At 40.1% G+C, this 12,922-nt stretch overlaps 1 protein-coding gene across 8 annotated transcripts in view; it reads left to right on the top strand.

Moving 5' to 3' along the window:
- GOLGA4 (golgin A4) overlaps positions 1–12,922 on the top strand; it is a 73,851-nt gene that overhangs the window by 12,457 nt on the left and 48,472 nt on the right. For 7 of the 8 annotated variants that reach the window (XM_068201320.1, XM_068201276.1, XM_068201282.1 and 4 more), the window contains exon 3: positions 7,593–7,691. The exons of the other annotated variant lie outside the window; for it this stretch is intronic. In XM_068201320.1, coding sequence (XP_068057421.1) covers positions 7,593–7,691 — 99 coding nt within the window. The remainder of the gene's footprint in view (positions 1–7,592; positions 7,692–12,922) is intronic. 8 annotated transcript variants of the gene reach the window in all.

The raw sequence follows: 12,922 nt of genomic DNA, 5'->3' as shown, positions 1-12,922 counted from the left end.
TTTTCCAGGTGCAGTCCCCTTGTTGAACTTCATTAGGTTTCTTTGTGCCCAATTCTCCAGCTTATCAAGGTCCTGCTAAATGGCAGCACAGCCTTTAGGTGTATTAGCCACTCCACCCAGAGTATATTTGAAACAAAAGTGTTGGAAGATCTTAGTAGGATTTCTATAGCAAGCTTCAAGTGTGATATGATGGTATTCTTAGGATTAAAAAAGGTTAAAGAATGACCTACATCTGTGCATCTTCTGTTTATGGTATGCTTCATCTCAGTTGATGCTAGCTTGTCTAGTTTTATTGATTACTATACCAGCCTACTGCTGATATGCTGCTACTGATACATTAGGCAGTATAGCACCAGATATATTTAATGTTTCTGAAGCTATCAAGATAATTCAGAATGGGTTTTAGGACAAATCCTGAAGCACAACAATCCCGTGTGGTAATACTGTTTAATGTTGGCTGACTAGCAGGTTGTTTCTTGCCTGTTTGCAGGCAGAAGTGAATATTTTTTTTATGATTTTTAATAACCCTTTCCCTAACATCCCCACCCCAGAGTTAACTAGACAGTTCTTAAATAGTACTGAATAGTTGGTTGAAAAAAAAGAAAAATGCAGATAAAAACACAGGTATATATTGGAAAGCATGAAGTGTAATCACAGGACTCACTAGAGGGCTCTGCCCATAATTTAACTAAATATGTTCCAGGTTATGAGCTGTCAGAGTGTTGTGGTTTGACATTGACCAAATGCCAGGCACTTAGAAAAGCCGTTCACTCACTCACTGTCATGGTTTGATGCTGGTGCAATACCAGTGCCCCCATGAACATGCACCTTCCCAAATAATTGCTGTGAGATGTGATCAGGAACAGAGCAGAGCAGGCCCAAACTTAATAACAAAGGAAAAAAAAAAAACTTTATTAAACTACTACTACTATAGAAGACACACACACTAAAATCCAGGATGAAGACTCTCCAAAACACCACTCCACCCCAACAAATTTCTCACAAAACCACAGTGAGACACCACCCAGGATTCCTGATCAAGTTGCCACCCTTCAAATAATCAATACTCAGTCCCTCAAAGGAGAGAGAAGTCTCTCTTGCTCCACAGACTCCCCCAGGAAACACAATTGCCACCCTTGTGTCTCCATGTCACACATGGCAACTACCCGGAGAAAATCTGCCAGTGTGACACTCTCCATGTCACAGCGCTCTCACAACCGTGCATGGACAGACTGCTCATAGGGCTCCTTTAAGGATGCTTTGCCATGGACCAAAAGAGACAACAGTTCAGCATCTCCTCTTGGGACTACAGTCCCTCCCCATTTTCTCCTCCCCTGGGGCCGAGGGTCCAAGAACCGAGATCATCTTCTTCCTGAAGACAGAGGGCATCACCATTCCCTCCTCAGCTTTTCTCTGTTCTCTCCATTCCTGTGCTGGCAGTTGCTGAAGCAGGTCTCTTTGGTTCACCACTGCATCCCCCTAAAATGCAGTCTCTATTGCAGGAGAATTTGGTTCAGTCTATGGCTAGCAAGAAAAGTCCAGCCACAAGCCACTCCATCATCTCCTTCCACCCAAAAATTTCCTCTTCCAGCATCCCAGATCCCAGACTGTCTCTCTTCTACTTCAAATCAAGGAGGAGTAATATTTTACAAAGCCTTTATTTCTCAGGAAAGGGTTAAAAGCTCAGACTCCCTGGACAGCTGAAATCTCTGCTCAGAATTCCAACTCCCCCACTGGGTATCTTCTCCCCCACTGGGTATCTTCCCCCCCACCTTTCCCTTCTCCTCCGCTGGCAAATTTACAGGTGCTGTCAGACTCTCTGTCTCCTTCCCGCTAGGGTGTGGGGACAAAGGCATCTCCGCTTCTCTCTACCCTTTGTCCACAGGAGCTGGCTCGGTTCCAATCTTTCAGCCCCCTCGGCTCACCCCGACCAGGCCACATGGCTTCCCCTCCCCGACCCAGCCCATGGCTGGGCAGGGGAGAGTCTGCACTCATCCGACAACCAGAACCAAAGAGAAAGTTCCCCTGAGAGTTCTTGCTTTTAACCCCCTGTGTTCTCAGAGGCATGTCCATGCCTTCAGTGGTCACTCCAGGTGCCAGTATCCAAATCTGACCACTGATTGGTTTGACTACCAACTTCCTGAGAAAATTCACTTCCGTGTCAAACCACGACACTCACTCACTCACTCACTCTTGTTACAGATGGGCAGAGGAGAGGGAAAGGAAATTGATGGAGGGTTCATGAGTTGAGACAAGAATTGGCAAAAAACACTCTAAGGGCATAATAGGTTCAAATTTAAAGGTATAAGGTAAATCTGTTATTAACAGAGTCAGAGAAGGATAACGAGAAGTAAAATAAGCCTTTAAAATACCTTTCTTTTCCCCCAGCCCCTCCCTCTTTCTCCCTGACAGCACAGGGAGACAGGGAGTGGGGGTTTTGGTTAGTTCATCACCCGAGATCTTTTTCTATTTGCTCAGGGAGGGAAGTCTTCTCTCTGCTATGTCATGGGGTCCCTCCCATGGGAGATGGTTCTCCGTGAACTCCTCCAACATGGCTCCAATCTTACAAGCAGCAGTCCTGACAAAACTGCTGCAACATGAATCCCTCCCGTGGGCAGACAATCTTTGTGAAATTGCTGTGGTGTGGGTCACTCATCTGCAGGGTGCAGTCTTCTGAGGGTAGGCTGTTTGAGTTTGGAAGTTCCACATGGTGGGAACTTACAGCCATTTCTCACAGAAGCCATTCTGTGGCCCTTCCCCACTACTAAAAAACCAGGCCATGCAAATGAACACACAGAGTGACAAAAATACTATAAGCAAGTCCTTAAATATTTTCATTGTTGGTCACCTAACATTGGAGAGTGGAGGATGAACTCACTAATGGGCAAATGCAGCCAGATCTAAATGTATTGAAGAAATACCCCTTTTGGACCATGACTGAGTATATTCTGTCTTTGGTAGCTATTTGAAGTGTGAAACATTCATCTTGGCTACTGAAGAGGAAATATTTTGAAATTTCAGCTTGATGGAGGGCTCACTGTTCTGCCTCAGTATTATTGTGCTGTCTTTACTTGTAAGGCTGGCTCACTGAATCACAGAATTAAGTAGGTTGGAAAGGACGTTTTAGATCATCAAGTCCAACCTATGACGTAACATCACCTTATCAACTAGACATGGCACTAAGTGCCACATCCAGTCTTTTCTTAAGCACCTCCAGGGATGGTGACTCCACCACCCCCCTGGGCAGCCCATTCCAATGCCCAGTCACTCTTTCTGTGAAGAACTTCTTCCTAATGTCGTCCTGAACCTCCTAAACCTTAACATTCTCTGATGCAGCTTAAGACTGTCAGTTGTTTCCTGGAAGAAGAGACCGACCCCCACTTGGCTACAACTTCCTTTGTGGCAGTTGTAGAGAGTGAAAAGATCTCCCGTAGAGAGTGAAAATATCTCCCCTGAGCCTCATTTTCTCCAGGCTAAACAACCCCTCAGCCACTTCTCATGGAACTTGTGTTCCAGACCCTTCACCAGCCTTGTTGCCCTTCTCTGGACATGCTCCAGCATCTCAACATCCTTCCTAAATTGAGGGGCCCAGACCTGGACACAGTACTCAAGTTGTGGCCTCACCAGTGCTGAGTACAGGGGAAGAATCACTCCCCTGGTCCTGCTGACCACACTATTACTGGTACAGGCCAGGATGCCGTTGGCTTTCTTGGCCACATGGGCACACTGCTGGATCACGTTCAGTCTGCCATCAGTCAGTACTTTCTGGGTCCCAGGTCCCTTTCTGCCTGGCCTCTGTCCAGCTTCTCTGTCCCCAGCCTGTAGTGCTGCAGGGGATTGTTGTGGCCAAAGTGCAGGACCTGGCACTTGTCTTGTTAAATCTCATATCATTGGATTAGTCCCATTGATCCAGCCTGTCCAGTTGCTCTGCAGAGCTCTCCTACCCTCCAGCAGATTGAGATTCACACCCAGCGTGGTGTCATCTGCAAATTTGTTAATGGTAGACTCGATCCCCTCATCCAGATCATCAGTAAAGATATTAAGCAGATCCTTGGGGGACGTCACTAGTGACTGGTCACCAACTGGATGCAACACCATTCATCACCATTCTCTGGGCCTGGCCATCCGGCCAGTTCTTAACCCTGCAAAGAGTGCACCTCTCCAAACCATGGGCTGCCAGCTGTTCCAGGATTTTTCCGTGGGAGACGGTGTCGAAGGCTTTGCTCAGTCCAAGTAGACAACATCCACAGCCTTCCCTGCATCCACCAGGTGGGTCACCTGGTCATAAAAGGAGGTCGGGTTGGTTAGGTAGGGCCTGCCTATCCTAAATCCATGCTGGCTGGTTCTGATCCCTTGGCCACCCTGTAGGTACTGTGTGATTTATACTCAAGATGATCTATTCATAACCTTGCTGGGCTGTGAGGTCAGACTGACAGGCCTGTAGTTTCCTGGATCCTTCTTTTTGTCCTTCTGATGGATGGGCATTAGATTTGGTCAGTTTCCAGTCATCTCAGACCTCCCCAGTTAGCCAAGACTGATGATAAGTGAGGGAGAATGTCAGCTTACTCATCACCCTAGTATGGATCCTATCTGGCCCCACAGGCTTGTGAGCATTTTAAATGGCTCAGTAGGTCACTAACTGCTTCCTCCTGGATTGCAGGGGGGCTATTCTCTGTCTGTCTAATAGTTCAGGAGGCTAGTTGTCCTGAGGAAAACCTGTCTTATTGTTAAAAACTGAGGAAAAGAGGCCTCCTTCCCTTCTGTGCTTGCCTTTACACAAGCAAGAAAGGGCAAAGCTGAGATGATTTAGAAATGTTATTGCATCATCATCAGCATCAGTGAAACTGAACAGAATTTTTAATTGCATTCTACTGTTTGTATAAGCTTTTAATTATGATGGAAACACTAGAGTTGTATGTCTGCAAATTCAAGCACTACTGCATCAATTTCCTTTTTCTCAAATTCATAATTACTATATGGATTGGCATGTTTTAGGCAGTGGATAGTTTGGATCTTCTTATTGTGTTAAAACAGGGTTGCATATCCCTATCAGTCTACCAGGTAGTTTGAGTGAATTTTAAAAATGAACTCGTGCCGCTGCTTAAAGTTCTGTCATCTTACCTTATGTTTTGGGTTTTATAATTAATATTTTGTAAAAGAATGAATTTGTAAATTTGTGAATTTATGTCAGAGCATCCTGAACCTGGCTGCACTAACATGGTCATGGACTTCCAGGGATTACTGAAAATCTAACAATTCATAGATGCTGAACAAGCTGACAGACCATCTTTTTTGGGGGGGATGAACTAGTTAGAGATCAAATAAGATTCCTTTCTAATGCAAACTTTTGGTGTACTAAATAATGCAATTAGGATTAAGCAAAGTATTGCTATGGTGAAATGTTGCAACTTAATATTTTGAGCACAAACAGGCTGTTACTGTGAAGAGATAATTTAAATTGTCTGTGGCTCCTGAAGTTCTTGATGGTCATATTGTTAAAAGTGATTTAATTAAGCTGAAGATAATGCATGTTACATGTTGAAAATGTTCATTATCTTTTGGTTAATAATATTTGCCTAATCCATTTATCCGTGTTTTGCAAACTGTCTTACATCTTTGTAGTGGTTTTGGTTTGCTAATTTAAGATCTTTCTAATTTTGAAATGTTCCCAGCTAATGCACTAAAGAATGTGATGGGTTTGGTGCTGGCCCATTACTAATATACTCAATTCTTGCTGTGAGATAGGATTAGGAGAAAGGTATAGCAGGCTCAAAACTTTAAAAGGGTACAAAAGAGAAGTTTATTAAAAGTAACTAGAGGGGAAAAAAGGTAGTAAGAATCAAAATAAACTTTTTAGAACACTTCTCCTCCCTCCCTTCCTCCGTCATAACCTGTTCTTTCTCACTGTCAGTGTAAAGAAACTAAACTTAAAATTTTTAGTCAGTTTACTACCCTTAACATAGTCTTTCTTCAGTTCACTGAGGGAGAGAAGTCCCTTGTGTTAAGGTTATAGAGACTTCTCTACAAGAGGATCATACAGTTCTCTCGTGGATTTCAATTTTGTTACGAATAGCAGCTGCCCAGGAAACGCTGCCATCGTGAAACCTTTCCCATTTCTACAAGCTTTCCTACAGCTTGTTGATTGGCTATGTTGACTTATGGGGTATTGTTTTAAAGATGAGCTGTTTAAAGGTAAAAGTTCTCATTGTCTTATTTCTAAAATAATCTCTGGGAACAGCTTACTCTCAAGAATTATACTTCTAAGAGGCTGAGAGAGGAGGACAACAAACTTAATGTGTTGTTGCTACCACAGCGAATGTACAGGGCAACTGTGTTGAGGCTCCAAGGGTGTGAAGAAGATTGAGAGCATGAGGAATGTGACCATCTTTTTTATTAGCAATTAGTTTTTGCAGCAACTTAAAAGTGAGAAATTTCAGCTTTGTTGGCAAATAGTTACTGGCAAATCTGAGGCTATTTATTGTATATGGCTCTCACAGAACATCTACGACTTCTTGCATTTTCTGAAAGGGTTTGGCAGACATAAATTCAAAGTCATGAAGGGTTTGGCAAACATAAATTCAAAGTCATGTAGCCTTTCACCTTTTACCTGTGAAAATATTTTTCTCTCTCAATTTGAATTTATGTAATTAATCTGCTACAGCACTGGAATAAATGTAATTGTCACCAAAAAAAAGTAATTTAAATTCCTAACTTGTATTTGATTCCTAAAAGTACTGTTTAGTAACTTGATAGAGGGGTTTGTCTCATAATTTCAGAACAATTTTGTTTTATTTAGTTTGGTTCAGTCAGCAATCAGTACAATTCTGAAATCTCAAGCTGTAAGGAAGTTGAATCTTGAACTTAGGTATGTGAGTATAATCATGAGTGGAATTTTTGTCTCTCAGTTGCAGCATCCTAAATGCATTAGATTGCATTGCGTTACATGTATATATCCAATTTGAATTCAAATTCTAGTCTCTTGGCTTCATGTTTTCACCTCTAGAAATTTATATCTCTTTTTAGATACTGACTTGATAAAATGGTTAAATTCAGCTTATGATATTTTTACAAAATAGTCTGCTAGTGGTTTAAAAAAATTGTAAGGATTTTTTTAAAATGTAGACAGCATTCTAGTGTATAAAAGCATCAGATGATAAATAGTCAAAAGCAAGCATTTTAGGTTATATATAACTGAAATACTCATAGGATTTTTAGAATAACAAGTTGTTAATGAATAACTGAGAGCAAATAGGGCTCAGTGATGCATGAAGACAACTCATCCACAGAAGTTAAAAAAAATTAAATAGTAATGCCCAAAACATAATTTTTTTCTTGGGCTAAACTAGGGTCTTTTAAATAGTATGCTTCTTTTGTTCTAAAGACATTTTGATCAAATCTGTATTTTGGCTGTTTTAAAGGGATCTAGTGTATATTTTCTGGTTACATCCTCCCTTTATCAATGTCTGTTTTCTCATAAACTTCTGTATTGCTTTGTTATGTTTTTAATAGCATGGAAAAGTTGAGTAAAATTTTGCAATTTTCTTTATTGCTTGATTTATTTTCATTTTCCTCCTTTTTGCATTGAATAACAGCTGTTAGCTGGGATGATAGCAGAACCTGCTTTTCTGTCTGAGTACACTATCTTTGCTTTGGATCCCACCAAAAAACCAAAGCCACAGAGTGACAGTGTGGTGAGTCCTCCCCACCCCTCTTAGTGATGCCTTTAGCAGGTGGAGGAGAGTAATGTACTAGAAGGCAAACTTACTTGCTTGTGGCTTGTTCTTACAGAGACCTCTGTCTTAACTATCTTGTTGCTAATGCTGCACTAAATTTCACAGAGGTAGTAGCTGATAGCTCCTGGCAGTTATGCTGGTATGATGTGCATTTATTGTAACATTAAAAAATTAACATATTTTTTCTTATACAGGCAATAACACAAATTTAAATAACTATTGCACAAGTTTGTATGTGTGTTGCATAGAAATTTCCTCTTCATATTTATGTATGTCTGTATGTATTTCAAGATAAACGGATAGAATTATCCAACTGGGATTGGATAGAATTATCCAACTGGGATTGGTTGTGTGTAAAACTTACATGGTGTTTGCTGTATACGGTGAAATGTAGCATGTCATTTACTTCTAATGGTAGCAGGAAATAATTATTTCATATAGACAAATAAATTAATCTACATCTAGTTGATAATCTGGCAGCTATTATTGTGAGGATGAATAGTCTTTTTTTTAATAATTAGATTTTACTTTAAATATATGTTTCTTTGCCTAGAAATGTTGCCTTCACTATATATAAGTGGAGAAGCTCAGTGAGAGGAGGCAAGAAGTGAAGAAAAGGAAGCAGGCATAGGGAGGAAGTCAGACTTCTGCTTTCTGATATAGGGACATGGAAACTGTAATCTTATTGGCACAGGACAGGAATGGCATTTTTCACATGCTTTAGAGGCATGGCATTCCCAAGTCCATAAGTGATTTAAAGCATAGTAATATTTAGAATCCCAGCTCATCGTGATACTTCATGATTACTTTGTAAGTACTCTTTTCCTGCTCATGGTTTAAATTGACCAGTCACTGAAAGTTATAAACAGATCAAAATTTAATAACCAGGACATAGCACAATACACTTGTGTTGGACTTGTCTCTCTCAAGCTGAACAAGATTGGACAGAAACAATGATGAAAATGGTGGTCCCTGGAAAGTGTATTCTGACCATATTCCAGGTTGAGCAATTGTTACTTAAAGATTCACTGCAAATTTAAGTAAGCTTTGTTAGTTTTCGTTATTCAACAAAATTATCTCAAAAAAAATTCATTTCACATAACTGTTTGTGTGAGTGCTCCAATGTTGTCTTTATATGATCTTTTAGTATGTACTTCAGTGGCATATTTACTGGCTCACATATTTATATGCAAGATTGCAGTAATGAAACAATTATTATTAATGTGTTACCAGTGTGTATTAATATTTTACCTGTAAAACTCATTTTGTTCTCTGAACTTCTTGAAAATTCTAGAGCAGTACTCACAATAAGATCTGGGAGAGGAAGAAAATTATTGGAAAGTTTATAGAGAATAGGATGACTGATTAAAAAAATATATATTTAAGAAACATTATATATGTTTACAAAACCTAAGTACAGTAAAAATACAGGAGAGGAAAGTTTCACCATCACACACAAATGCATATTAATTCTGCTAAAACAAAACAGTATTTTAGCTGTATATGTGATCTTAGAGTGAACGGCATAGAGAAATGACTGTAACTGTGGATTTTTTTGGCATAGATGAAGTAGTATAAACTCTTTACTAGATAAGCCGGAAAGATTTTGTGTATGAAGAAACAGTTAAAAATATTCTTGGATGCAGTGGGGGTTTCTTTTTAAGAAAAAAATAAAAGGAAAATAATGGAAAAAAACATTAAGCTCTCCTTCCTTTCTCCCTTCATAATTACTCAGTTTTGGAATACTTGAGAAAGTATTACTATTAAAAGCAGTAAAATATTTCTAAATAAAAACATTTAAGCTTTCACTTCTCAGGCTTGCTAATCTATATTTATACCTTTGAGAAAAAAGTATGATTTTGCATTTCAGAAATAGGGAAGTAAGGTGACACAGATGTTATTGGAACATCCTAACATGCTCCAGTTGAAACTGAGCTTTGATTTATACATCTTCATAATAAAAAGCAACTTTTTTGTTAAAGATTGTAATTATAGCTGTCTTTTGATAGAGATATGGATGTTACATTCTATGAGTTTGTGGAGGAAAAACTTCCATTGGTCTCCAGAAACCCTGATGTAACTGCTGGTTTTAAGACTTTCAAAATGGCTGCTTGTGCTCTGTGAGTCTAATTTTGCTGAAAGCTCTCTTCAGGCTTATGAAAGGTTAGGGCTTTTAAGCTTTTCAAAGCCTCTTGGATCTATACTTATATATAGCAACTTCCATTCATGCTTACCATTCAGTGTGTAGATACCCAAATACAATCCTTTGCCCTAGAGCACAGTGATGTAAACTCTCAGCAGCCAGGTACCTATAGTGGTCCATTTTTTATATGGAAGATTACTAGTGTATTCCTTTTATTATTTATGCCAATAGAAAGTGTAACTCCAAATATAGGTTCTTCTTTTGTTCTCATAGATTGCATACAAAGATGCCTGCGTAATGAGTAGGAAACTTTTAAAAGTCTCAGCACTATTTTATCTTTGAAATTACATTTTTAAGGATCTTTATAGGTCCTTAAATGGCAGCTTTTTAAAGCATCTTCACAGAAACAAACAGCATCCATGGGCTTTCTAGTCATAAAAACCTTATTAAATTTAATAAATCTACTTAATAAATCTACTTAATCTTGTGTTTTAAAATAGATGTTAAATAATAAATTATATTTATGAATAACATGAACAAATGCTCCAGAGTTTCCTTTAACTCTTTTTTATGTGTATCAGAATACATGATTTTTGAAAGAAGTTTATTCAGTTTGTGAGTCACAGAATCACAGAATTAGGTAGGTTGGAAAAGACCTCTGAGATCATCCTGTCCAACCTATGACCTAACACCACCTTGCCAACTAGACATGCCACTAAATGCCACATCCAATCTTTTCTTAAGTATCTCCAAAGATAGTAACACCACCACCTCCCTCAGCAGCCCATTCCAATGCCCAATCACTCTTTTTGTGATGTCTTGGTAAAGTGTTTGTCTTTCTCTATAGCCAGTCTTATAGTAGCACAGCAGATGCTTTGTAAATTATAAAGCAAAAGATAATTTTTTATTTGAGTTATCTTATTATTAACTTTTCCTGTTAGGAGAAAAAACAAGAACAGGTAATGGAGCCAAGAATACAGTGTAGAAGTGCTGCAGTTTAAAACCCGTAAAAACTGTTAATCCACTCGGAGCAAATCCACTGCCACAGGATAGTGTTCTGAAGCAGAATGCAGATTTTGTTCAAGCTAGGTGAAGCAGTTTCCAAATCCAGACTTTTTGTATGGCTTGTTTTGTTTTGTCTGCATATGGGTAACTGCTCAGTTCTCTGGTTTCCTTAACTATTTGGATTTCTCTTTGTTCTGTGTTATTTCTATACTACCTCAAATTTACTCCATGTCAGACCTTTTTGAAGCTCTTTTATCATTTCTCTGCCACATTAATGTTTAGGTATGCTTATTGGCATATCCAGAGTAGAAGCTGTGAGTGTGATCATGTAGGAGATATATTTACAAGGGTGATTGTGATTGAGATTTCAGTTCTATGTACACCTTAGATTTTGCAGCTTGCATGTAACTGTCAGGGTACAGCTTGATTAAAAGTTAAGAGTTACACTGCTCTTAGGTGAATTTACCCATATGTTGTTTGATATGCCCCAGTGTTTCACTTCTGTTGAAAAAATCCATGTCCAAGATGGTTTCTAGCATATTCTGCTAATTCAGTTGGACTGGATTTATACAGCAAAAAACCATCTGGATTTGTGTAAGTTAGAGTAATAGAATATCCTGAGTTGGAAGGGACCCACAAGATTGACCCAAGTCCTATTCCTGTCCCTGCACAGTACAGCCTGAAGAATCACACCATGTTCCTGAGAGTGTTGTCCAATCATTTCTTGAACTCAGACAGGCTTGATGGTGTGACCACTTAACCTGGGGAGCCTGTTCCAGTGCCCAACTACCCTCTGGGTAAAGAACCTTATTCTAATATCCAATATAATCTTCCCTGACAGAGCTTCATGCCATTCCCTCGAGTCCTGTCGCTGGTCACCACAGCTCCTGTCCCTCCACATCCCCTCATGAAGAGATTGTAAACTGCTATGAGGTCTTCCCTCTGTCTCCTCCATGATGAGCAAGCCAAGTGACCTCAGCTGCTCCTTGTACAGCTTCCCCTCAAGGCCCTTCATCATCTTTGTAGCCCTTCTTTGGATGCTCTCTAATGGCTTTGTATCTTATATTGTGGCATCCAAAACTGCACACAGGACTCAAGGTGGGGCTGCAGCAGTGCAGAGCAGAGCGAGACAATCCCCTCCCTTGCTCAGCTGGTGATGTTGTGGCTGAGGTACCCAGGACACGGTTGGCTTTCCTGGCTGCCAGGGGACTGCTGACTCATATCCAACTTTCCATTGACCAGGACTCTCAGGTCCTTTTCTGTGGTGCTACTCTCCAGTGTCTTGTTCTCCAGTCTGTCCATACATCCAGGGTTGCCCCATCCCAGGTGCAGAATTTGGCATTTGTCTTCATTGACCTTCTTATGGTTGCTGATTACTCAGCCCTCTAATTAGCTGAGGCCCCCTCTTCCAGGTCCTCTCTGCCCTCAAGGTAGTCAACAGCTCCTCCCAATTTAATATCATTGTCAAACTTAGTGTACCTTTAAGTCCTGGATTCAAGTAATTTATGAAGCTATTGAAGAGCGCAGAGCCGAGGATGGAGCCCTGTGGAACCCCACTAGTGATATTTCATCAGTCTGATGTCCCCCCATTCACTGCAAAACTTTAAGCCTGACCCATGAGCCAGCTGCTCACACACTACCTGATGTGTTTATCCAGCTGTTTGCTGAATATTTTGTCCAGGAGAGTCCTGTGAGAGACGGTATCAAAGGATTTACTGAAATCCAAAAAGATTACAAGTGGCCTCCCTTGCTCATCTCAGTGGGTAACCTTGTAATAAAAGGAAATCAGATTTGGCAAGCAGCAGTGTTCCCTTGTGAACCCATTGGTTGTGACCAAGGATTGTTCTGTCTTGAAGTTGTTTTTCTGTAACTCCCAGAAAAATCATCTCCATAATTTTACCAGTTAATGAAGTGAGACTAAGAGACCTGTAGTTTACAGCGTCATCCTTCCTGAAAATTAGGACTGGGTTAGCAAACACCTGAACACAGGACACAGGAAAAGCAGGATAGACAGGCTAGGAATAGAAATGTCTAAACTGTA

Source organism: Anomalospiza imberbis, chromosome 1 (assembly GCF_031753505.1).
Source record: "Anomalospiza imberbis isolate Cuckoo-Finch-1a 21T00152 chromosome 1, ASM3175350v1, whole genome shotgun sequence".
NCBI classification, from domain to species: domain Eukaryota; kingdom Metazoa; phylum Chordata; class Aves; order Passeriformes; family Viduidae; genus Anomalospiza; species Anomalospiza imberbis.
The sequence above is the reverse complement of the archived record's forward strand: the minus strand, read 5'-3'. Positions and strand labels throughout refer to the sequence as shown.